At 41.4% G+C, this 26,860-nt stretch overlaps 1 protein-coding gene across 1 annotated transcript in view; it reads left to right on the forward strand.

Annotated features, from left to right (window-relative positions):
- Positions 1–23,457, forward strand: part of ADAMTSL3 (ADAMTS like 3) — a 536,839-nt gene extending 513,382 nt beyond the window's left edge. The window contains exons 25-31 of the mRNA XM_088472851.1: positions 3,085–3,201; positions 4,478–4,690; positions 7,688–7,871; positions 7,953–8,157; positions 13,600–13,709; positions 18,195–18,409; positions 18,795–23,457. Coding sequence (XP_088328977.1) covers positions 3,085–3,201; positions 4,478–4,690; positions 7,688–7,871; positions 7,953–8,157; positions 13,600–13,709; positions 18,195–18,409; positions 18,795–18,904 — 1,154 coding nt within the window. The 3' untranslated portion in view covers positions 18,905–23,457. The remainder of the gene's footprint in view (positions 1–3,084; positions 3,202–4,477; positions 4,691–7,687; positions 7,872–7,952; positions 8,158–13,599; positions 13,710–18,194; positions 18,410–18,794) is intronic.
- The last annotated feature ends 3,403 nt before the right edge of the window (positions 23,458–26,860 follow it).

The raw sequence follows: 26,860 nt of genomic DNA on the forward strand, positions 1-26,860 counted from the left end.
GCACCTCAGAATTTGTATTTGGGATTAGACTCTCTTCCATCTAATGGGAGGGCTGGTACTATCTGTACTGGGGAGCATGTGCAAGTGAGTGGCTTAATTAAATTAAAAGGGTGATCACTGTTCACCCAAGATTGGAGCAATTGGGCACTTGAAGTGCCTCTGTGCTGCTGTTAATGCATGTAAAGGCATTCCTGACATCTTGGAGAACCCTGACACTTTCCTAAAATACTCTCATGCATCATTGTGCACATGACACTGATCATCCGGCCAGTACGTTGTTGTAGAAGCCTGTGGCCCATCTGTTTCTAAGTATCTGGATATCGTTCTTTCAATCTCTTTTAAGGACATAGATCTTTCTCCATATACACTCCTTCTTTAATAAAATCCTCAATGGTTGGTATAGAAAAGAAGAAGACAAAACATGGTGCAATATAGCCAAAAATAATTTTTGGGAAAAGGTTTATTTATCAAATCACACTCACATTTGAAAATTTTTTAAATCACATATAACCACATAGGGTATAAGATGGGGTGTCAACTTGCTTCAACTTAGTACATCCCAGCCTAATTACCCTAAACTGCTGCTAAACTCCATGTCAGAGGAGCATGTGATGGGCTCCTCCAATCAGAGCTCATCACATGCTCCTCTGACCCCACCAGAGACTACTGGAATTTATTAGCTTTGTTGCTCCTCATAGAGCTCCTGCTCTGTGATTGATCACGTGTATCTGTAGTCTCAATTTCTGATATGCTTCCAGCTGTTTGCATATCCAGCATCACAAATCCATGTGGAGTTGTAATATCCAGCTTATCCATGTTGAAGCTGCCTCATGAAACTCTACGTATTTTGACTTTGTGAACTTTTGATTGACAATGTCCCACAATATGTATCCCTTGCTCTCTTGACAATATCCATGCATAATAAACAAGCCGAACTTGGAATAAAACTTGCTTCTCTTTTTTGTTAGGGATATGGGCAAATGCTTTATATACAAACACATGTAGATGATTGACACTTGGTTGTTTACTGGACTGCGTCTCCAATGGTTCTTTACTTTTAACTGCCATTGTAGATGCTCGATTCTTGAGGCACACTGCAGTTAGGACTGCTTCTGCTCAAAATCTCTTATCCAGACCCGCATCACTTAACATAATCGCCAACATTGTCAGACTTCAACATTTTATTTTCAGGCCTGTTTGAGTTTTCACTAGACTCTGCAATTTTGCAAGTTACTTAACTTTTTGCTTTCATGAAGTATACATGCGTCATCCTTGTAGCATCACCTATGAAAGTTATGAAGAAGTGGTTCCCACTCAATGACGTCACCTCCATCAGTCCACACACATCTGTGTACACTAGTTCCAACAATATAGACAAAGCAGTCCCAATGATGGAATACACTTGCATATCAGTATAGGCACAGGTACATGAATTTAAAACATAACTTTTATTAAATGTCATTAATAACTAAATTCCTAACATCAGTATATATCCAGACAACAAATTGATTGGAATTATAATAAGAGAGGGATGTATTGTATAGGTGTTTTGAATTAAAAGCTTTGGTGCATCCTATTTATTGTGTTTAGTTCCAATTGTAGTTTAGCTCTGGACGCTGACTTTGGAAAAGGGTAACGTGTTTGATTACCTTTCACACAACTTTTACATTCTGGTCTTTCTGAGTTGTTCACTAACATCCCCGTCATCATGACATCTAGAAGTTTCTGTCTGTTGTCATAGCCTAGAAAACCCAGTCTTCTATGCCATAGTTCTATAAACTGGTTGGAATCTGAAGCCGCCATTGCACAACACTCCTCGTTGTCTAAGATGTACAGTTGTTAGTGTCGGGTTGCCGTTGCAATTACAGTGCCTCTTTCATTGTACACAACACAATGTCCCTTTGTCCCCTTGTTTGGTTTCTTTTCCAGTACACTGATGACAATTAAATCGGTTCCTAGATCTGGCACGAATAATACTTCTATGTCTGTGACAGCTGTTTCACCCTTGACCCTCAAGTATACAGCAATTGTCCCAACTTTCGTTGTATTTAGCACTTGTATTTCCTATTCCCCTGACATTTACATGATCAAACGACTTCAGCATACCTCCCAATTTTTGAAGACAACAACACATGCCTGAAAATTGGGGGCATGGCCTATCAACAAGGGGCGTGGCCTCCCTGGAAATGCAGTACCCGTGAGCCACGTCCCCCACTTTCAGCATGCTGGGGGCTTGCCCAGCGCTCAACCCGGCACCCACCGGCCAGGGGTGGCAGGGATAGCCCCTAACTATCAACTCAGGCCTGGGGTGCCCTGGAGAGGGAGACCCCTTTATTGGGAAGGATCCCCACCTCCCCAGGGATCCCCGGCCTGGGCTGACTAGCGGTCAGGGGTAATGCTTTGCCTGGGGAACCCGGTGAAAGGGTTTCCCTGGCTGTGGCATTACCCCTCCCTGGCATTAATGCAGAGCCAGATAGTGATTGTAGCATACTTACCTAGATTGAAACATAAACTTTGGGACAAAATATTGTAGGCCACACCTCAGATATAGTTAGCTCACGCTAGTGACCCATCCAACTGCACCAATATTTATTATTTGCTAAACCCATAATCGTTAGGCTACGACCTATTTAGCCACTGGATATTTGGATTGGACCACAAAAATATAAAGCTGAGGGAGGAATATATATACGCACATGGTGAGTCGGTCACTGTGTCCTGCAGGTTTATTGTACCTTTGGTTGTTTCCGCTACTGACATCTTGTGGAGAAATTTGGTATATCATTGCTGATATGTTCTGCTGAATCCAAGAACTACGCATTCTATACACATTGGAGATACATTGTCACTAAAGGAATGTACACCTATCTCCCACTGTCAGCCCCAAGACTTGTACTTTTCCCCCACTTGCCTGCTGATTCATTCTGTCTTAAATCATCGTATGCACAATGCAGACTGTAATGGTATTTATATTAGAACTAGTGAAGGCAAACATACTTACATATGATGTCCACATCTTGCAGCAGATATGTATATATAGATGCTGTATATGATGAGTGAAATGTGACTTTATTGTCTTATTAGGTAAAAAAGCTCATAACTCTACGGAAGAACAGTCCCGAAAAGGCAAAAGGCGAGTTCTGATGGCGTCTTCATTAGGAACTAGTATTGTGGGTAAACTCGGGGACCTCTTACGTATTGGTAAATCCTGTTTTATTATATAAAACAATTTATTTACATGTAAATACAGAAAACAATATATATAGAAATCACTACGTGTTCAACACATGAATCCATATATAGAATTCATGTATTGAACACATTTTCAGTCATGGATTTTGTAAATTATCTAATGTAATTTTAGATCTATGAATCCATGTTTTGTGACTTTTGTGATAAATAGTGTGTGCCTGATGCTGAGTGTGTACTACACAAGTTGATGTAGCTAATCTTGCATGAAATCGTGCCCAGAAAAGTAACCAGATGTAGATTTGCATGATTCTGCCACTTATGCTTCTTGCACCTGGATAGATGGTTTGGGGACATGATATAGGCAAAGTACATCAAGGGCAAATATTTCCTGCTCTATATCTGTTTGAAATTGTGCAATGGCGCATATGCATCTGAGACATTTGTATTAGTAGCGTGAGGTCATTTTGCAATTAGTGGTCCCCAACACTAGCGATGCCTTTTTAACAACTATTTGCAAATGCTCTACCGATTGTTGATTTTTTCATCGCTTGGGGCAGGGGCGCCTTTAGAGAGGAGGAGGCCCGTGTGCATCACTCGTCACGGGCCCCCTCCGCTCACTCTGGTGGCAGAATCAATAGACTGGGCACTAGAGTGTGCCCAGAGCCTATTGCGCATGCGCAGATCGCCGGGGAACTGGCGAGGCTGCCATTTTCCTGGAGATCTCACAGCGTATGCACAAAATGGCCACGACGACCATTTTCCGCTGTTTGAACAGCGCTGGGAGACCCGACGCGGGATTTCGGAGAGGTAAGTATTACAAAGTATGGGTGCAGGATGTGCGGTGCAGGCCCCCCTGGATCTGGGGGCCCATGTGCACCGCACACCCTGCACCCATTATAGATACGCTCCTGGCTTGGGCATACGTTACGCTTCTGTGTGTGTTTAAGCAAACCTTTTTCCTTAAGTGCACAAGACATCCAGTTGCATTTGCTATTGTTGATGACTAGCATGCATCTTATGACTTTTACCACTTTGCATATGGTCACAATTGCAGATTATTTTAATGAACGCAAATTGCACCTACAATTTGAGGCGCAATTGTGGACTAACCAAGCATCAGCCCCCGTATAAAACAATTATATTATTTAACAAAAAAACATTGATACCATATAACACAATACTATCATATAAAAGGATGATGTTTAAAACAATTACACTATTTAAAAGAATTATGTTTTGTAAAACAATGCTGTTACATAAAAGAATACTGGTGCTGCTCTTATAGGTTGTCCAGTGCAAACGAGCCACCAGAACACAATTCACTGGTTTCTAAGGAAACAACCAATAGAAGACATCAAAGACTTCAGATACCGTGTTTTGGTGTCTGGACGGGTTCTGGAGATAAACAACTTATCTGAGCAGAGTGCTGGAGAGTACAGATGTTGGACTTCAAGTGATTCAAGGATATTGTCCGCCTGGGTGAATGTCTCTCTAGAAGGTGAGCCTTTTCACACATTCTCTGTACAAGTATGTGATCTATCAAGCGGGCACATTCGACCTCATTCAGAGCCGCTCGCTCTGAATGAGGGCGGCCGCTTTTTTTTTTTTAAAGGCGGCCTCCTGGCCACTCGCTAAGCTGTGGGTTACCACCCACAGCTTTAGCGAGTGACTAGGTGATGGTCGCGACCATCGGGGCTTGCAACGAGACCCTTGGGGTAGGGTCTCGTCTACCGCAAGCCCCAGGTAGCTTCCTGCTCTGTTAGATGTCAGTAGTGCCGCCTACAAATGCCGGGCGTTCCTTCAGGAACGCCTCCGTTTGTCCGGCCACCCCCCCACCCCACCTACAAAACGGGTCGAGCTGTCGATCAACATCAACAGCCGCCCCTTTTGTAGCGAGCCCCGGAGCGAGTGCATTTGTCACTCGTTCTGGGGCTTGCGTACGCACAGTGCGAGTGCTGCGCGTGCGCAGGCCCTCACCATCGACCCGCTTGTGAGCGGTTCTGAATGAGGTCCATTATCCAGAAAGTTCTGATGTTAAATATTCTGCTAACCTGATTGGGTGTTCCCCATAGCGGGATTACGGCTTTGAGGGGCCCGGGGCACTTAAGACTGGGGAGCCCTAGAGGGCAATATTTGGGAGTTGGGACACTGGGATCAAGTCCTTGTGTGCAAGCTTTGGGCACGCTAATGAAAATGGGGTATGGCCATATAGCACGTCCCCATTTCATTTCATGCTGGGCGAATGCACATAACTTTCATAGATGCTGGGCTGTCCTCCCTAACTTTCCTCCAGCCCACGGGTGGGATAGCACCCAAATAATAAAACCCAAATAATAAAACTGTCGCACCTCAATAATGATGGTTGGGGGGTATGCACACTGCATACTGTATGTACTGTTTTACACATAGCCACACATATACAGGCACATACATATACACTTACATACTGTACGTACCAAACATATACATATACATATGTAGACACATACACTTACATACGCACTGTTGTACACATAACCACACATACACATACATATAGTCACACATATATACACTTACATACGCACTGTTGTACACATAGCCACACTTATACACATACATATATAGTCATACACACATACGTACACTTACATACGCACTGTTGTACACATAACCACAGTTATATACATATATAGTCACACACATATACACTTACATATGCACATAGCCACACTTATACAAACACATATATAGTCACACACATATATGCTTACATACTGTTGTACACATAGCCACACTTATACACATACATATATAGTCACACATATATACACTTACATACGCACATAGCCACACTTCACATACATATATAGTTACACACATATACACTTACATACGCACTGTTGTACACATAGCCACACTTCTACACATACATATATAGTTACACACATATACACTTACATATGTACTGTTGTACACATAGCCGCACTTAGTCATACACATACATACTGTCATCACGTAGTCACACACACACATACAGTCACATATAAAAATACTGAGAGACAATATAGTGTCCTCCCACTTACCATAAACTCTTAACACTGGGACTGTCTGCAGCTGCTGCTCCTCCCATCATCTCTCCCATACATGTTGCTCCTGGCTCTGACTTCACACAGTGCTGTGTAGCCCCACCGCCTACTAGGACTCCGCCTCCACCATTCATCTCCATTTTTTCCGAAATGGGGATGAATAGCATGTCACCTTCTCATGCGGTTTACCACACAGCAGTACTGTCTAATGTACCTCGTTTCATGTATAGTGACCCTTTGGTGTGAGCCTCCTCTCCCCTGAGGGGCTTCTGTATCTACTACACACTCTAGCATGCGATCAAAGGCTGGGGGGAGGGGCTTCTGAGAGAAATGGGGGGCAGGGGCACTTGCCCCCTGTGCCCCCCCCTTAATCTGGCTCTGGTGTTCACTAACACAGATCTGACAAACCGGTGTAAAATTTGCAAATTAATAAATCATCCCCGTCAGAAAGACCTCACTTACTCCCTCACCTACCAATGTGAATAACAATCTTATAAAGCACTTATCTATCATTTATTAAGGACATAGCTGTAACCAAAACCTGCAAAGACCTGGATTTTTTGTTTAGCAGTAAGCTTCTTAAATATTCCACCTTACATATGTTTCTTGCTTAAATATTATCAACATAATTCTAGCAAATTATCGAACACCAAAATAACTTGGACTATTTAAGAAATACATTTGAAAGAAAACGTATGGTAAGGAAAATAGTGGAAAACAAAGAATTAAGAACTGCTGGATGGCTTGCAGTAATGAGTCTGTGGATACAGCTGGGAGCTATCATTTGTTGCTGGTTATTGCAGAAAATTCTGGCTGTTTCTGCAATCACGTATAAAATAAACTCTTTCATAGCAGTGCAGGACTTCATCTTCAACAAAGTGTCAAAAAAGGGATGGAAATACAGTATGCTTAAAGGAGGTTTAGCAACAACACACAAAGGCACCCCGGATTCTGTAGACATCTCCATGCACAAAATAAATTGATGACAAAATGATTTTTAAAGAGTTTTGTCTTTTCCTGCAATTTAGGTTGAGGTTTCTTAAGTTTTCGAACAGATGGGAAATGTGTGATCATATGAACCCAGTAAATTATCATATAAGGAGAATACAATACATGTAACCGTATACAGGAAACTTTAACAGCCTGATGACATCATGAGTAATGACATCATCATTAGTGACATAGTAGCATCTCTCCTTACTAATTCACATTATTGAAAAGGTACTTCTCTAATAATATCAGGATAGACACTTGTGTACACTCTGTGTTGAGCTATAGTCAAACAGAACACATAGCAGTCGTGCCAGCGTGTGTTCGAGTGTCTGCCTTCTGGGCCAAAGCCATAGGTGTAAAATGAAATATTGTAAGAGAAATGTAAGTGAAATCATCGCTAATAACCCCCTAATATGTAATATGTTCTGCCACAGACTACAGGCTGGAGTATGGTGAATGGACCCCTTGCACAGCAACATGTGGAAATATGGGTACTCAGGTTAGAACACAACATTGTCTGAACTCCGAGGGGCACCAAGTGAACAATTCACTATGTGAACATCTTGAACCATTAGTGGCAAAGTCTCAGCCTTGCAATATAAAAGACTGTCCAATAAGGTGACTCTTATACTCTATGGTATTAGATAGCTGAACTGTTAGACCATTAATGGGATATAATGCAATATGTTATCTTTCTAGATGGGCAAAAGGATCGTGGTCTTTGTGTTCTGCCTCTTGCGGCACAGGGTTCCAGCAGAGGCAAGTGGCTTGCCAGCAGATTATGGCAGTTGGTACCGTAAAAGAGCTGCCTTTACATTCCTGCGGATTCACTGAGCGCCCAGCAGCACAGAAGCCATGTTCTGTCGATACCTGTATGGACTGGATTCCTCAGCCTTGGGGACAGGTAAACTGCGTTCCATCAGGCTGCAGCCTCACGTCAGCCAATAACTTGGGGTCAAGTCAGAAACGTTTTGAATAGTTTGCAGGTTCCCAGAGCAATCATGGAGCCATTTATTCCTGGTTGTACCTAACCACACACAACATTATTCCATAATGCTTTTTATTCATTTCTGGATCAAATTAATACATTGCTGCTAGTTTTACTGCTGACATAAGTCCAGGCTGTGTTTCCCCAGTGCACAATCATTGTATATTAAATCCATCCTTTTTTTCTGTATGTTGCTCTAATCATAACAACCCAGTAATACTGCTTATTCACACCTTGTAGAAAGTGGCAGTTAGAGAATAACATATATCTGAACTTGAAGGTATGTAGACACTATGCAATTCGGGTTGTTGTGTGTGTGGAAATGTACACTATAAAAGTTTTATTCTAGAAACGTTTTATTATAGTCATTTTCTAGAAGGAGCTGACCCAAAGCAAACATCATCGTGTAACAGTGTTAAACCCCTTTGGCAATGACCGTGTAATGAGTCAGAGAGCTTGGCTCCTGTCATGTACCTTTTGTTGGTGGATGATCGTGCATAATTAAAAAACACAGCCCAGAGCTTAGAGCAGAAGCGACACTGATGTGTGTAGAAACCCAATAACAATTATTAAACTCCATAGAAACATTAGTCTTTCTGAGAGGTCTACAGAATATTAATCACTGGAATAAAAATTGTGTGTGTAGCCAAATTAAGGTAAGCAGCGTTTAACACATTCCTTGCCATAGACGGATTAATACATATATATTTATATATACACACACACTATATGGACAAAAGTATTTGACCACACCTGTTAATTATGGAATTGAGGTGTTTCAATCAGACCAGTTGCCGCAGGTGTTTAAAATCAAGCACCTATCCATACAGTCTCCATTTGCAAACATCTGTCATACAAAATGGGTCGTTCTGAAGAGCTCAGTGACTTCAAGCGTGGTACTGTGATAGGATGCCACCTTTGCAATAGTTTGTGAAATTTCATCCCTGCTGGATATTCCACGGTCAAGTGGAAGCGTTTAGGAACAACAGCAACTCAGCCTCGAAGCGGAAGACCACGTAAAATCACAGAGCAGGGTCAACGACTGCTAAGGCGCATGGTGCGTAAAAGTTGCCAACGCTCTGCTTATTCCATAGCTGAAGAGTTCCAAACGTCCACTGTCATTAATGTAAGCACAAAAACTGTGCAGCGAGAGCTTAATAGAATGGATGCAAGCCTCACATGTCCAATGCCAAGCGTCGGATGGAGTGGTGTAAAACACACCGACACTGGACTGTGGAGCACTGGAAACGTGTTCTGTGGCGTGACGAGTCATGCTTCTCTGTTTGGCAGTCAGATGGGTGAGTCTGGGTCTGCCTGACTGCATTGTGCCAAATGTGAAGTTTGGTGGAGGAGGGATAATGATATGGGGCTGTTTTTCAGGGTTTGGGCTAGGCCCCTTATCTCCAGTGATGTACAATCTTAATGCTTCAGCATACCAAGACATTTTGGACAATGCTATGCTTCCAACTTTGTGGCAACAGTTTGGGGAAGGCCTTTTTCTATTCCAACATGACTGTGCCCCAGTGCACAAAGCAAGAACTATAAAGACACTGATGAGTTTGGTGTGGAAGAACTTGACTGCACTGACCTCAACCCCATCAAACACATTTGGGATGAACTGGAACGGAGATTGCCAGCCAGGCCTTCTCGTCCAACATCAGCGCCTGACCTCATAAATGCTCTACAGAATGAACGGGCGCAAATTCCCATAGAAACACTCCAAAATCTTGTGGAAAGCCTTCCAAGAAGAGTGGAAGCTGTTATAGCTGCAAAAGGGTGACCAACTCCATATTAAAGTATATGTATTTGAATACAATGTCATTACAGTGACTGCTGGTGTAATGGTCAGGCGTCCGAATACATTTGTCCACATAGTATTTATTTATATATATAATATTATATATATATATATATATATATATGCTATAATTTTACTTGTAATCAAAATCATGTACTGTAAATAAACAGTAGTCTGCATATCACCACACAGAAAGCACAGGATTAGCCACACAGTCACCAGTAGTGCTACCCGGAGAACCAGCGTCCTGTGTCCACATTCAAAGCTGCCAGAATCACTCCTTGATATCACAGCATCCCACATAATCTGGCCACGCCCAGTGCATTTCGTCATTCCATTCTCTGATTGGTCTTCATCAGGGGACCAGTCCAGTCAACTGTGCGGCTAATCCTGTCCCTGTTAGGTGGTGATATGCTGACTACTGTTTACTTAGATGCACATGATTTTTATTACAAGTAAAATTATTGCTTTTTATACTACTCACGTGTCTGCACCCTATATCTTCTGATATTGATATATATATATATATATATATATATATATATATATATATATATATATATTAGGGATGTGCAGGCTCGGATTGGTTCGAGTTTGCACGTCAACTCGGATTTTTCCCTCCAAAAAAACGGAACTCAGAAAGAGGCAAAACGTCATCTTGCATGGACAAACATCATCATTCTTGGAAAGTCCAAGAATGATGATGTTTGTCCATGCAAGATGACGTTTTGCCTCTTTCTGAGTTCCGTTTTCTTGGAGGGAAAAATCCGAACTCGACGTGCAAACTCGAACCAATCCGAGCCTGCACATCCCTAATATAAATATATATATATATATATATATATATATATATATATATTGTGTATATATATATATATATATTGTGTGTATATATATATATATAAAGTGGAGGCAGTTCTGCAGGTGACTATGAGCAACACAAAATAGTAATACTGCATTTGTAGGACTCTCTGCTGTAACAAAAACCTAAATTTAAAATGCATACACATCAACTGACCCTGCTGGCCCGTCAGCAGCAGCGATGTGTATAGAGTACTTACTCAGCCATTATCTGGCCAATGATTAGGGTTTTGAAATAATATAATTTGTAACATATCATCAAGTAAGAGGGTGGGTACTAATCTGGACACACGGATTGGTTCTGAGTCACATGCTGCTGCGACCTCTTTAGTGTCTATCACCATAGTCGTGTTTGCTACTTTATGCTAAGTCTAGTGTCAGTGCTCCCTCTGGTTGTGCGTCTGAATGTGCAAGTGCTGGGACCCACACTTTGAGTGGCTGCAGGTGCAACCATCTGAAGCACCATCGGGACTTGCACTAGCCCCATGCTATTGCAGAATCTCTGTCAGAGTATGGCCTCCAATGTACAGTACACTATTAAGCGTCTGAGTCGGAAACAACTCCTGTGACACGCCCCTGACCGTCCCATAGCACATTAATTGGACTGAATATCTTGTGCGTCTGAATAACCACCTCCCAGTAACCACCCAGGAACAAATAACACATTCCAGGGTCAGTGTAGCTCAATCGGTTCCGCCACTCTGTGTGCATACAACATTGAAAGCATGCGCTGTCACAAAAAAAATCTCCAACTTACCTGACATTGGCATTGTGTTTGACTCAGAATTATGCCCACATTGTGTATCGTGTATCGCTGATATTGGGCTGCTGACATGATATCACAGTGTGTGTGACCCCAAAATGAACGTAGTGTTAGATAATGTCTGAGGATGACCTCTATCACTTGTATGTGTGCTCATCTTCTAAGAGGCTGCAGTGAGGATGGAAGTGAGATGGCATATTTGCCAGAACATTGCACAGCCAGATCTCATTGATATGGTCACCCACATGTATGGTCAAATTGAATGATAATCCAGTTAAATGACAGGATTTGCCTGAGTGGTGGCACATTTAAGATAAACAAAATTTTTTCTGATCATCTTGATCTTTACTATCCTTGATTTAAATAGCAATAACATTAATTATGACATGGGGCGTATTTAGAAAGGAGGGGGCCCGTGTTCACTCACCGTCCGGGACCCCCTCCTCCAGCAGGCGAGGCACGCTGATGGGTTCAGTAGACTCCGGGCACTAGTCTGTGCCCGGAGTCTACTGCCATAGCGCAGGACACCAGGAAAATGGTGCGGCAGCCATTTTCCCGATGATTTCCCTGCTGCGCATGTGCAGAATGCCAGAGAAATGGCCACTGCTGCCATTTTCCAGGCATTCTGCGTAGCGCCTCCTCAGCCAACGTGGGACTTTGGAGAGGTAAGTATTAGAAAGTATGGGTGTAGGGTGTGCCCGTGTGCACCGCACACCTTGCACCCATTATAGACACGCCCCTGATTGTTAGTTTAGTGATCCCACTCCCTTGGCTGAGAAGCAATCCCACATATGAATGGTCTCAGGATGCTTTACTGTTGGCATGACACAGGACAAAGACTTTTGGAGGATGGCCTGGTGTCAAGAAGGGCAGCAGAGAAGCCACTTTTCTGTAGGAAAAAAATCAGGGACAGACTAATATCCTGCAAAAGGTACAGGGATTGGACTGCTGAAGACTGGGGTAAAGTTATTTTCTCTGATGAATCCCCTTTCAGAGTGTTTTGGGCATCTGGAAAAGGCTTGTCCGGAGAAGGAAAGGTGAGCGCTTCCATCCGTCCTGTGTCATGCCAACAGTAAAGCATCCTGAGACCATTCATGTCTGAGGTTGCTTCTCAGCCAAGGGAGTGGCTCACTCACAATTTTGCCTAACAGCCATGAATAAAGAATGGTACCAAAACATCCTCCAGACCTTAATCCCATTGAGAACTTGTGGTCAATCCTCAAGAGGCGAGTGGACAAACAAACACCCACACATTCTGACAAACTCCAAGAACTGATTAGGTAAGAATGGGCGGCCATCAGTCAGTATGTGGCCCAGAAGTTGACTGACAGTATGACAGGGCGAATTGCAGAGGTCTTGAAAAAGAAGGGTCAACACTGTTAAATATTGATTCTTTGCATAAACTTAATGTAATTGTCAATAAAAGCCTTTGACACTTATGAAATGCTTGTAATGTTAATTCAGTATACCATAGTAACATCTGACAAAAAGGTCTGAAATCACTGAAGCATCAAACTTTGTGAAAACCAATACTTGTGTCATTCTCAAAACTTTTGGCCATGGCTGTACATATTTCACACAGATAGTGCCATGGATGAATTGAAGGCCCCAGTACTGTGAAGTGGTAATTTTAGCCTCCAAACAAACATGTGCTTACAATCATAGAAAGTTGCACTTCACACTACGGCAATTATCAAAAGAACATTTAAAATAATCTTTATTATGCCTCCCAATATTGTAGTATTTCCATGGTCAGGAAAATGCTGATGGAAAGACTCTCAGATACAGTATTTGTAGCTTTGTTCAAGTCACAGAAATGGTTTGCTTGGCTCACAATTGCCTTTCAAATATCTATCCAAATGTAAGATAAATGAATCCTGGTCAGAGGAGAGGACGTGAATCTGTGTTCCATCTAAAAAATGTATTTTCCTTCTAGTGTGTTAATCGTTGCACCGGACAAGGAATGGGCTTACAGCATCGGCACATACTGTGTCAGGACCGGAATGGAACCACTCTGCCAGACACTCTCTGTGACAGAAGGAAGAGGTATTTGAACGCGCCTGACGCTCACTATAAGAAGCCAGTAACAGATTACAGATGTAATGCTCTTTGGCATGCCAATTTTATAGTGGAAGAAAATAGTACATATCCAGAAATATGCATCCAGGAGTTTCGATGTTCTACTGAGATCATATAAAGCCCTTTGTAGCTCTTACCATTTATTAGATTCAGACACTAGTTGCTCAGATGAATGCTGGGCTGTTATGCAGAATATCACAACAGTGAAAGAGGTCAATCCAGTTAGTTGTGAGTTGGCTCGTGCGAGCCATTTTCACAGCAAATTCGCTCCGCAAATTGTATTAGCAAACCAATTCCAAACTCACATTTCAGTCTCCCTGCAAATTCCCATTTTCGTTGTGCACACTTTCCTGAGCAGATGAAAAGGTAGGAAAAATCTTTATTGTAAGGTAAAAATGTCAGGACACAGTGCAGAACCTCTGGTACACACCTCCCAATGAATAATCATGCAGTTGGACGGGTTTAAGTAGCATATTTTGTCAGTTTTCAGGTGAATTTCTCTAAAAATCTCAATAATGGACTAATGATATAGGATAAGTATTAGGAGGTGTAAATGATGTGGGACAGGTATGTGGAGGTGTAAATGATGTAGGACGGGTATGTGGAGGTGTAAATGATGTAGGACAGATATTTGGTGGAGTAAATGATGTAGGACAGGTATGTGGAGGTATAAATGATGTAGGACAGGTATTTGGAGGTGTAAATTATGTGGGACAGGTATGTGGAGGTGTAAATTATGTGGGACAGGTATGTGGAGGTGTAAATGATGTGGGACATGTATGTGGAGGTGTAAGTGATGTGGGACAGGTATGTGGATCTGTAATGTGGGACAGGTACGTGGATCTGTAAATTATGTGGAACAGGTATGTGGAGATGTAAATGATGTGGGACAGGTACGTGGATCTGTAAATGATGTGGAACAGGTACGTGGATCTGTAAATGATGTGGGACAGGTATGTGGAGATGTAAATGATGTGGGACAGGTACGTCTATCTGTAAATGATGTGGGACAGGTATGTGGAGGTGTAAATGATGTGGGACAGGTATGTGGAGGTGTAAATGATGTGGGACAGGTATGTGGAGGTGTAAATGATGTGGGACAGGTATGTGGAGGTGTAAATGATGTGGGACAGGTATGTGGAGGTGTAAATGATGTGGGACAGGTATGTGGAGGTGTAAATGATGTGGCACAGGTATTTGGAGGTGTAAATGATGTAGGACAGGTATTTGGAGGTGTAAATGATGTAGGACAGGTATTTGGAGGTGTAAATGATGTAGGACAGGTATTTGGAGGTGTAAATTATGTGGGACATGTATGTGGAGGTGTAAATGATGTAGGACAGGTATGTGGAGGTGTAAATGATGTAGGACATTTATTTGGAGGTGTAAATTATGTGGGACAGGTATGTGGAGGTGTAAATGATGTGGGACAGGTATGTGGAGGTGTAAATGATGTGGGACAGGTATGTGGAGGTGTAAATGATGTGGGACAGGTATGTGGAGATGTAAATGATGTGGGACAGGTATGTGGAGGTGTAAGTGATGTGGGACAGGTATGTGGATCTGTAATGTGGGACAGGTACGTGGATCTGTAAATGATGTGGAACAGGTATGTGGAGATGTAAATGATGTGGGACAGGTACGTCTATCTGTAAATTATGTGGGACAGGTATGTGGAGGTGTAAATGATGTGGGACAGGTATGTGGAGGTGTAAATTATGTGGGACAGGTACGTGGATCTGTAAATGATGTGGAACAGGTACGTGGATCTGTAAATGATGTGGGACAGGTACGTCTATCTGTAAATTATGTGGGACAGGTACGTCTATCTGTAAATGATGTGGGACAGGTACGTGGAGGCTGGGGCGTGACTACGTATTTGAAGGCCCCATAGCAAAAGTTTGTAAGGGCCTCTATGTACCACCCAATGGTGAAAAATGTGTAAAACACATGTAACTTTAACAATAGAAGATTTGACCCACTCAGCTCTGGCCCCATAGTAGCTGCACCCCTTGCACCTATGGTTACACCTATGTGTGAAAATGATGTGGGACAGGTATGTGGAGGTATTGTGTTGACGGGAGAGGGGTTTTAAAAGTACAAGTGCTTATTCCAACTTTTTACAAAAGTGTATAAAATCACTGAAAAACTACTATTCAGACATTTTTATGTTCCCCAAAATACTGTAAAGACTTTACTGAAATACACTTGCTTGCTGTAATTTTTACACCATTAATATTTTTTTTTTAAAGTCACGCATTTGACATTTAAAAAAAAACTCCAGTTCTTTCCTTATGGCCACTAACAGCCTTCTATGTGGTCCTGCTGCCTCCATTGCCACTTTTTTGGGTTCAGAATGATTTCCCCACTTTTCATGCCCTTGTCCGAGGTCGCATTTTGTTCAAAAGCCGCAATTCTAATTGGATCTTGCATATCTCTAGAGTTCACGCATTCGTGCAGTGTATGCAAATTTGATGATGCGAGTTCACTTTCACAAACACGCACCTAATTGATTGATTCCAAAAAGTTTAAATAAATCACTGACAATTCATCTATCATAAATTATTTTCACTTTGTGTAAGATCTGAGGTAAACATTTAGCAAATTTATCGTACTCGTATCATATTTAAAAAGAAAAGGGCAGTTTTGCTATACATAACATTAGTGTCTACATTCATGATCAGAAGTATCTGTAGTATATTACATGTGAGCAAAAAGTTTTCATACTTAGTAACTTAAAGGAGGTTTTACTAAATACAATACAGTTATGCTTCTCACATCCTGAAGGCCTTTATATCACTTAATGGGCGGGATACATGACACATCGCACTCGCGATGCGATGTATTCCGCCGGTCATCGCATGCATGCCGGTGTTGGTTATGCCGGTGTGCATGACGATCACCGCAAAGGACCGCTCTGTCGGTAAGAGCACTCCAGGGCTCAGTGCATATGAGAAATATGGTCAAAAACGCATTTTCGGGGTTTGACCACATTTTTCTCATTGATGCATCCTGCCCAATATGTCTAAATTCTCTAAATCAGTGTTAGTGGAGCATTACAAACCAGCCAATCACAAGTAGTTCACTAGTGCTGGTGTCTGTCATAATAATCATTATCATCCAGTATTTCACTTTGCCCTGTTTTTTTCAGGCTGATATTCACGTGTCCCGGGTCTAAACTGTGCACAATTGTGCAAACAAGTCCTTACTGTACTACACATACATTAGAACATATTTGCCTAGACCCGGAGGATCCCAAATCTCAGGTGGCACTCCCAACCCCCCTGAAGAGTGGGCAAGTCTCCTGAGAGTCATCTGAGTGAAGTGGGTGGTCTGGCCAACCGATGATGTGCTCTGCTCTGAATCATGGCATCCTAGCCCTGACATGGCTCCACAATGCCGGTAATCATGGCATTATATAGTGTGGGCGAAGCCACAATGATGCAATTGCATCATCATGCTCCCGGAACCACCCATTTACCCCCAACACGCTCCCCGTAGTGCCAACCTAGGTGACCCCTTCCAGAGAGGGCTGTCCAAAGGTCAGCAACTATGTATTAGAATGTCTCTTAGCTACCCGTGCAACTGTTTTTCTGGGCATGCACACACTGATTTCATGATGCAGCTTAATGCCCACATTACAGACCAATGACTAACATAACAACTTTGTGCCATGGCACACAGTTCTCTGCCCACCACAGCCTCATACTCATCATTTCTGCTATGTGAACAATGTAACATACTGATTACCAACCTTATGCCCCAAACAATTACATGCCCTTCAGAGCATTCTGTAATACATAATAGCCTCAGGCCCACCATTACATACCTTTTCCTTGGCTGCTAAAAGGAAACTTGTGACCCAATGAGGCAGCTTTTTGTGCACTCCCAACCTATGGATTCTTAAGCACGGCCTTGGGGGTGTGTGACCACTTGATCAATAAGAAGCTATTGGTCCATGCAGTCATCTGCCCCCATTTCCTTTGTGCGTGCAATCCAGCTCAGATGTCACCGGAGCCATGTGCCCCCTAGGTCAGGATGGATTTGCACCTTATCATTTGCCGTAACATGGCTCCCAAAAGTCCTGCGTGCTTTGATACAAATCCCCCCTCTTGACACTCCTGTTCATGCCTCAACAGTCCTGTGCACATTAAATGCAACCTACTGCCTAACATAGCAGTCCCATTCATATGACATATACCTCCTTGTAGCAGAATTAACAGGTTCATCTCTACCATAGAACCGTCCTGTCTCTTACAGTCCTGTGTTCAGCAGAGTTTAATGTCCACCAGTCTCACACCTATCCCATATGCCACAAATTGGACAGTCCTGGGCCAGGATAAAGTTGTACACCTGAGTAGGCGAGCACACTACAGTATTGTATGTAGTATTACAGATTGTAATACAGTTGAGAATTCCATTTGTAATATTATGTGATTGTCTAATCCCCAGGCCAGCTTCCAGAAGGAACTGTTCTTCAGAAATGTGCGATGTGTACTGGAAAACAGGGAACTGGAGACCGTGCACTGCTGCCTGTGGAAGTGGTTTTCAGTCTCGGAAAGTAGAATGTGTACATAGGAAGAACGGAAAGGTCTTGGCTGATCAATACTGCGTGTGGAAACGGAGGCCCTCAACTTGGCAGCACTGCAATATTACATCCTGTGGAAGTATGCAAATATTTGGCTATTACAATCATTGACAATGATATTAAAAATGAAATCTCTTTAACAGAAGAGTATAATTGCCAATTGTGTGTACTGCTTGTAACAAGACATTCATTCATTCATTCAAAAGTGTAGCTGTGACCCACACACAGTGGACCAGGCAACCATTTTGTAGACTGAACAAATACTATAACTGCCTAGGGCCTCGATGAAGTCACTGGTTCCTAGTGAATTGATAGGCTGCATTCTGCAGAATGTTGGTTTACCTCATAAAATGGCTGCCGCCAGTATAAGTAGGTGATAGGTACACTTTAATACAGTGTTCTGTTTTACAACTTGTACTTTTTTTTCCAGCTTTGGGTTTTAATTAGATCTTTTATTTTTACAGAAGGAGAATGCAAGGACTCAACTCACTACTGTACATTTGTAAAACAGCTTAAGCTGTGCTTAATAGATCTCTACAAGCAGAGGTGTTGTGAATCGTGTAATGGAGCATAACTTCTCCTGAAAACCGTACTCTGCGGTAAACTGAAGAGATGAGAAGGAGCCACCAAAAACTGTATAAAGTGTGTACATTTAGGTTTATTATTTAGATTTTAAGGTCTATTCAATGGAACATCCCTAACTGCTGCCAAAATAAAAAGAAGAAAAAAAATTAGCGGGAATTTCTTGTCAGTATGTACAGTTGAGCCTTACCCTGATGGCTTTTAATATAATTGAAGACCTAACATCTAGTGCATGCAATGAGCCATCATTTTGATTGGCTATGATGTTTGTCCCACAGATAGATAAGAAGAGACCTAAGCCTGTTCCAGCCTCGGGATGAAAGGAAACAAATTCAACGTGAATCTGTGAGACGTTCATGTTGCAGTAATTTTTCTGATTGGATGAACCAATAAAAGTCTCCATTTCTTGCTAGTATGGAATACTAGATTATTTGTCTGTTTGTTTTATGCAGAATGAGGGATTTCCATTGAATAGAGCTATGAGCAGAGGACAGAAGTTACTTGACGCTACATCAAAGGTTAATTTGATGGATAGAGAAATGTTATAGCAAGTTGATATGTCATCAGCTGGATACCCAGAGTTCAAAGGCTCTGTGAAGGTTCTTAGCAGTAAACATGCAGGTATTGGGTCCAGGGCTGAATCTACTGAGCGGTGTTTTTACATTGGCTTATGCCCTCTATGCAGCAATTCTGTAGCTGCAGCTCAGTACATATGAGCATGACCAGTGCAATTCACAAACATCATTTTTGTCTACTTGTACATTTTAGAAAAGACTATTTTGTAGAAAGAAAAAAAAAAGCATTGTTTACTATAATATAATGAGGTGTGTAAGAATGTCCAACTCTTCAAGGCTTTACACATGAAAACATTTTGCAAAGCTTTTAACAAATATGTAATACAAGTTGTTGTTTTTTGTTTGTTTTTTATTTGTAAAAATGATATAATTTTTGGCAGTGCGTATACAGCCCTGCCTCCCACTCAGCATCCTTTACTACCTGTATAGCGGAGTACAATAATTCATCATATGCAAGATATACCTATATGTTCAGTCTAGCACTACATTAAACTTACATGCTGTAGTGCAGTTTTACTTATGTGTGCAAATCTATCAGCAGCATTATTAGTGCTATCAATTGGTGCCATATCCTACAACCATGATCAGCTGAACAGCAGTGATAGTTGGAAATGTTCTATTGTTCTATATTTAATATAAACTCTTTATTTGCCAGAAGGACAGTGACTCTCATCCTTTTCCTTTAGACTTTAGTAAGCTAAAATAAACGGTAGACAGCAGATCCAAGTTAGCTGTGGCTGTATGAAGTCATTCAGTGCCAGTATGACTTTTTATTTTTATATACAGTATATATATATATATATATATTATATATATATGTATATATGTATATATATATTCAGACTATACAATCCATATTTACTATTAAAGGAGACTCTTTGCTAAGTTAAACATTTTTGAAGTGAGTTTCTTCCCCTGATGAGTAGAAAGTCCCTTTCTACATGTACAGTCACTAAATAAGTGAAAGGCGTCTTTCCATTTTCTTGTGTATGGTGAGATTTGGTGAGCAGCAAGTCATCTAAATATCATGTTACCGAAGGACAATTGCTCCCATTTGAGGTCGCACATAATGGGGGTCATATTGCAAGTAAAAACCAGTGATTTGTGACCCCAGCTAATATGCATAGTATTGTTTATGTTCCAGAGTGGTTTTACTAATTAATATATAGATTAGAAAATGCAGTTGCATGAATATATAGACCAGTACAAAGGTTGTCACCAGCTAATGGGTGGGTTGGGGGCATTCCTAGCTGATGTCTCCCACATAAATTATATATTGTATTATTATTAAAATTACATAAAAGGATAGCAAAGGCGAAAATACATGGCCATTCCCAGCTTTACCTTAGGGCAGACAGTCCCTTCATCCCTGCAGTAGGACTGGTGGGGGCTCATCTCTTACATTTAATGGGACATATATTGGCACTTTCTAGTTACGCTTCTGTGGGAAAAGCTCAAGTTTAGACACAATTTAATGTAATTAAAAGCTTCAAACACACAAAATTCATGCATAATAAATGCAGTCAGATAAAACCTGAAAAGCTTAATGTAATAAATAGGTGGCTTTAAATTTTTATTAGGTTTCAATGTTTCCACCAAGTGCATTGTCAGATAAACCCAAAGCAGAATGACTTTCCCGGAGTAGTTCCAGGACACAGAAGTGGATATGCACAATGAAACATGCAGACATGTAACATGATGCAGACATGTAGACACTTATTCACATATTGAAGCATTTTTTTCTGCTCCTTAAACATTATTTTTGTTTTAAAAATCTTACAGCTTATAAATGTAACAAAAGTCACCAGTGTGAACCAGACATTAAAGGGGATTGGATCCCCATGACTGAATTCATCACTAAATATAATTAATGAGGGGGCACGCCAGCTGTGGGGCATACCTGTCCAATAAGGGCATCACATGAGTGGATGATGGCTGACCCCATGATGTTTACATCCTCTCATGTACCTCTTTGGGCAGGTACTTCCGACTGCTCCAGAGCTTCCCAGCTGGAAGTGCCATAATCGATGCCAGGGTGGACATTGAGGTGACAAAACCTGTAGTGATTTAGTCTCTGTAAGACAATATTGTCTACAAGGTGCTGCTTGATGTAGGCCCAAATCCTGACCAAGAATTTCACAAGTTCGATGTGATCTTGATCAAGACTGGCAGAAACTTTGGTCTGAAGATACGGGTTGGGTATGAAAAGCCGACGCCGGAAGCCTGAAACACCAGAATCCCAATAGGGCAGGTAAGTATACTAACCCTAACCTTCTCCCCCTCCTAATCCTTATCCTCCCTTAGGGGTGCCTAACCCTAAAACTCCCGGGGTGGTGCCTAACCCTAAGTCCCCCCGGGGTGCCTAAACCCAACCCCCCCCATTCCCGCACTCTAAATTTAACCCATCCGGAAGGGATACTTATCCCTAACCTTCCTCCGGTGGTGCCTAACCCCCTCTTCCCCTAGCCTAACCCTAACCCTCCCTGGGGGGTGCCCAATCGCAAGTCCCCCCTGGGAGTGCCTAAACCTAACCTCCCCCGCAGCTAACGCTAACCCTGTCCCCAACTACCTTTGTTTGGGAAGACGTCTGTTGGGTTAAAGATAGGCGGCGATATTTAGACGCCTATCTTAAGTACTAAGTTGTGATTTAGACGCCGGGATTCCGTCAGACGGCTTCCCGTGCGTCGGTATACTAACTACATCCCGAAGATACACTATGACCTGTGTATGCAGTCATTGGGTGATAGCAATTGTTTGGGCCCATAGGATTTGTCTATTTGGTCCAGACATCAAACAGGATGCTATAGGCAGCGTGACCCTATGTTTGGGCACCTATAAAGACCCACTTTAATATGCTCAAGGTCAGGTCATTACAACAATTGTTATCAGAATGTGGTCATTTATACTTTTTCATCAATGCTCCGAAAATATTTCTCTCCATGGTCAGTGTCAAGGGGGTTGTTAGGGACAGAGGTGATATTCAAGATCAATGTGTATCATACAGCTGGGACATTTTGTACTAAAGGTCCACTATATCTACAGTGAAGTACAATTTCAAAACAGATGTTTTCTGTGTATTTTTCATGTAATAGAGCTATTTTCTATTATTGGCCAAATCGGCCTTAAATTGGTACCTCAAGTCTAACCGTCATGAAATCTGCTGTATACAAAAGAATATCTTTTCCACACAAATGGCTAATTACAGACATTGTCATTTTGTACTACGTCCTGAAACTTTTACTTATATCCTTGTAAATGTCACCAGCAATTCTGTTTGAGACCTACATTTTAGGTTTAATGGCCCATTAAAGTTCCTCAATCCTGTTATCCTTAATTTGGGATTCAGTTTAGAGCTTGTTAGTATAGTTATGAATATGCTCCTATTCCTGATCACAGAGTCACTTTTGTCTTTCCAACAATCACTGATTATTACTTGGCAATCAAACCACTTTTTTTTTTTTACATTTCCGGAAAACACAACTGCCTTTATATGTCTTGTATCACTGACTGCTAGACAAGAACTACTGTATACAAAATATTCCAGTACATTTGTCTGTTTAATCAATAATGGGTCTTGATTGTTATTAGAGATTTATAAATTAAGAATTAAAGTTTGTAAAATACTTTTTGTACATATTTATGGTCTGATTTCAAGTGCAATATTTTGTTCTGTACAGTGTTTAATAAATATGTTGGGACATATATTTTCTTATTACCAAATCATTTCATTTGTTTCCTCCTTTGTATTTAAAGTCAAAATATGACAACTTATAGCACTTTCCTTGTTTGCTGTGACAAATGTGTCTTTAGTTAAGCATGCATGCAATATGGAAGCACAATGCTATCATTTGTTGTTATTATTACAAATAATTTGACATTCCTGCAAAACCTGTTATCCTTATAAGAAGCAATGTCTTTGTCTCATGAACAGATTTACAGTATTTTGGCAATAAAAATATACTTGTTATTCTTACACTAATGATTTTTATTCTGACATTAATTATATGTGTCCTACTCTTCATACTTCAAGTATCAGATTTGTATATGTCTGGAAAAACATGTGCAAAATAAACTGTAGGTTAAAAAAAATCTGTTATGCTCAAAATATTGCTCTGCCATAAATTCGCCAGTGGCTATAAAAATAATTCATCTACATGGTGTTTTTACATTTACTTTACTTTACAGAAATCAAAATTAAAAATTTTTTTTTACCACTAATCAATATCAAATACTCAGTAATGTAAAAAAAACCAGCAACACTAATAATTAAATTACAAATAAAAATCAGACAAAATTTACTACATATGTACTGTATCCATCTGCTTAACACCTGGTAGAAGCCGCATTATCTTTTTTGAGTGAATGTTTTTCTCTTTCTTTATTTGCATTTTTTGGTTGGCTGCCATTTAATACAGCAGCTTGATTCACTCATTGTTATTCATTATCAAGTTAGATTTAAGTACACCTTTTTGGTACACTGATATTTCCATTACGGCGCCTTGGGTATATTTCTTGTTTAGCTCATTTCAAAACTCTTTTTTTCGGCACTATAGATGTGTCCTACTACATCTTTGCTCATAGCGTGCCATACAGGCTTCTAAGTCGCGGCATGAGAATAGCGCGGTATGGCGTAGTGAGACTTGACAATATCCACGGCATGCAATGCACAGCTCCCCTGCTGGGTGGTTAGTGCTCCACTGAATAAGTGGTGAATAATACAGCAGTGGATGGATACAGTATGGCACTACAGAATACAATAGAACTGTAAGCCCTGACAGGCAGACCAGTCACATTCTGTACAGTGTCTTTAATACAGTATACAGTACTGTAGTAATTCTGCATGTCAGGCTATTTTTGGCAGTGATATGCGGCACACACACAGTGATGGCTTACAAATTAGTAGTGGGGTTTTAGCAGCGTTGTATGAAATCATCAATGAACCACAAATCTCAGACCCGAAAGAGATGTCTTTAGGTTGTAAACTGATTGTGTGTTTAATGCCGCACACTTGCGGTAATATCGGTACTGCTGTGCCGCTTGGAATTTGTACAACATTTTGCTTACACATCAGTAAGTATCGGTCACTGCGTCACTGTAGAAAGTGGTCTGTAGCGCTCACACAATGATGACATGCCTTAGAAATTAGTAGTAGAACTTGAGCAGCGGTGTATGGAACCATGCTAGAACTACAAATCTCAGTCCAGAAAGAGTTTACAAACTGACTGTGTGTTTTATGCAGCACACTTGCAGCAATGTCGGCACTGCTGTGCCGCTAGGAGCTTGACGCTAATCGTTACACTGCAATACTGTAGAAAGTGGTATGTGATGCTCACACAGTGATGGCATACCTTAGAAACTAGTAGTGGGGTCTGAGTAGTGGTGGATAAAACCATCACTGAACTACAAGTCTCAGCCCAGAAAGAGGTGTCTCTGGATTACAAACTGACTGTGCAATTTATGCCACACGCTTGCAGCAATGTCAGCACTGCTGTGCCACTAGGAGTTTGTACAAATGTCGCCAATCGGTACACATCAGTAAGTGCCAGTCATGGTGGCACTGTAGAAAGTGGTGTGCGGCGCTCACACAGTGATGGCATGCCTATAAAATAGATAGAGATTTGAAGGGCAATCAATAAATCATCACAGAACTACAAGTCTCAGCGAAGATATACAGTAGGTGTCTTTAGATTACAAACTGAATGTGCATTTTCTGCAGCACACTTGCGGCAAGTGCCTGTGTTGTGACTTGTGCTACGGGTGAGACTACAGTATGCCACAATGATCAGTGTGTGCGCAGCTTGCTGTATAGTGTTTCATACGGTGAATACGTTTGTAAGGGTAGACATTAATAATAGAGTTTTTTCTTAATTTATCATTTAGTGCTGCTGTAGCTGCAAATTCTGACAGGAAACACACCAAAGTAAAAAAAAACCTCTATTTTATTATATAATAGTATTATTTAATAATGAATGGTGGTTGTTTTTAGAGGGTGCCGGCTACTGTACTGTTTGAAATCTTTGGAGTGGATGGTGTGGTCCTGAGCTACACCAGGAGGTAGGTGAATATAGATATTTTTTTGTAGGTGGAAATTCTACTGGACAAGGGGACCGATCACCTGGCAGAAGGTAAGTATGTGTGAGTGTTTTGTATGTAATAAAACTTTACTTTCTACAGTGTGTGTGTACTGTGATTATTTTACTATTTTTTTTACAGTGGGACTACAGGTGCCAGCGTGCCTGCCCTTTGGTACTTGTGGCCCTACAAGTGCTAAAGGGCAGGCACGTTGGCACCTGTAGTCCCACTGTAAAAAACACTATTGGACAAAAATCCCACTATTACCCCTGCACCCACTGGCCAGGGGTGCAGGGAAGAGCCCCTGGCTTCAGCCTAAGCTTGGGGTGCTCGGGAGAGGGGGGACCCCTTATTGGGGGGGTCCCCACCTCCCCTGAGATCCCTGGCTTAGGCTGACTAGCTTGTAGTGTTAATGCTTTGGCTGGGGTGACCCAGTGAAAGGGTCCCCTAGCTGTGGCATGTCCCCAGCTAGTTAGAGTCTGCTGGTTTTATAAATAGGGGGACCCCCACGCCATTCCCACCCCCTATTTTTAAAACCAGGACTGGCTCACAGCCCAGTGCTGGTTCATAAAATAGGGAAACCCTACACTTTTTTTCCCCCAAAATTTTTAGAACCAGGGCTGGCTCAGGAGCCCAGGGCTGCTTATGCTTTTGGGGGAGAGGGAACCCTACGTCAATTTTTTTTTTGTGCAAATGTCAGCACTGCTGTGTATGAAATCACGCAACTACAAGTGTCAGCCCAGCTTGCTCTATAGAGTATAATATGTATTATGGTGAATATGATTGCAAAGGGACACTTAATAATATGATAACATATAAGTACATAATATTAGAGGTTTATCAGTGCTAACTGCAAATACTGAAAGGTTACTGTATTAAGGGCTCTATTTATTAACATTATTTTTACTAAAATAAAGTGAAAAAGGGTGTTTTCACACCCATTTCACATTATTTTAGTACCACCGAAAGTTACTACAAGGCAATTGGAGTAGAATTTGTAAAATTCTAATCCAAGCCCTAATTATCACTTATTTTTAGTAAGCAGATCGCATTTCCCATAATTGTAATAGGAAGTATGATCTGGCCAAAGTCACTAAAAATAAATTGTGAAAAAATACCGGGGAAAGCCCTGTGATAATAACGCCACCTGGAGGTGGCGTTATCCAGGGTCTTCCACGGTTACCGGACTCCTGCTCTGCTCTAACGGGCAGAGCAAAATCCGGAGCCGGTCTCAGTGATCAGCTGTGTGGTCTAAACAGACCACACACTGATCTCTGCTAAAAAAAAAAAAAGAACATTAC

Source organism: Taudactylus pleione, unplaced genomic scaffold (genome assembly GCF_031769625.1).
Source record: "Taudactylus pleione unplaced genomic scaffold, aTauple2 ptg000129l, whole genome shotgun sequence".
NCBI classification, from domain to species: domain Eukaryota; kingdom Metazoa; phylum Chordata; class Amphibia; order Anura; family Myobatrachidae; genus Taudactylus; species Taudactylus pleione.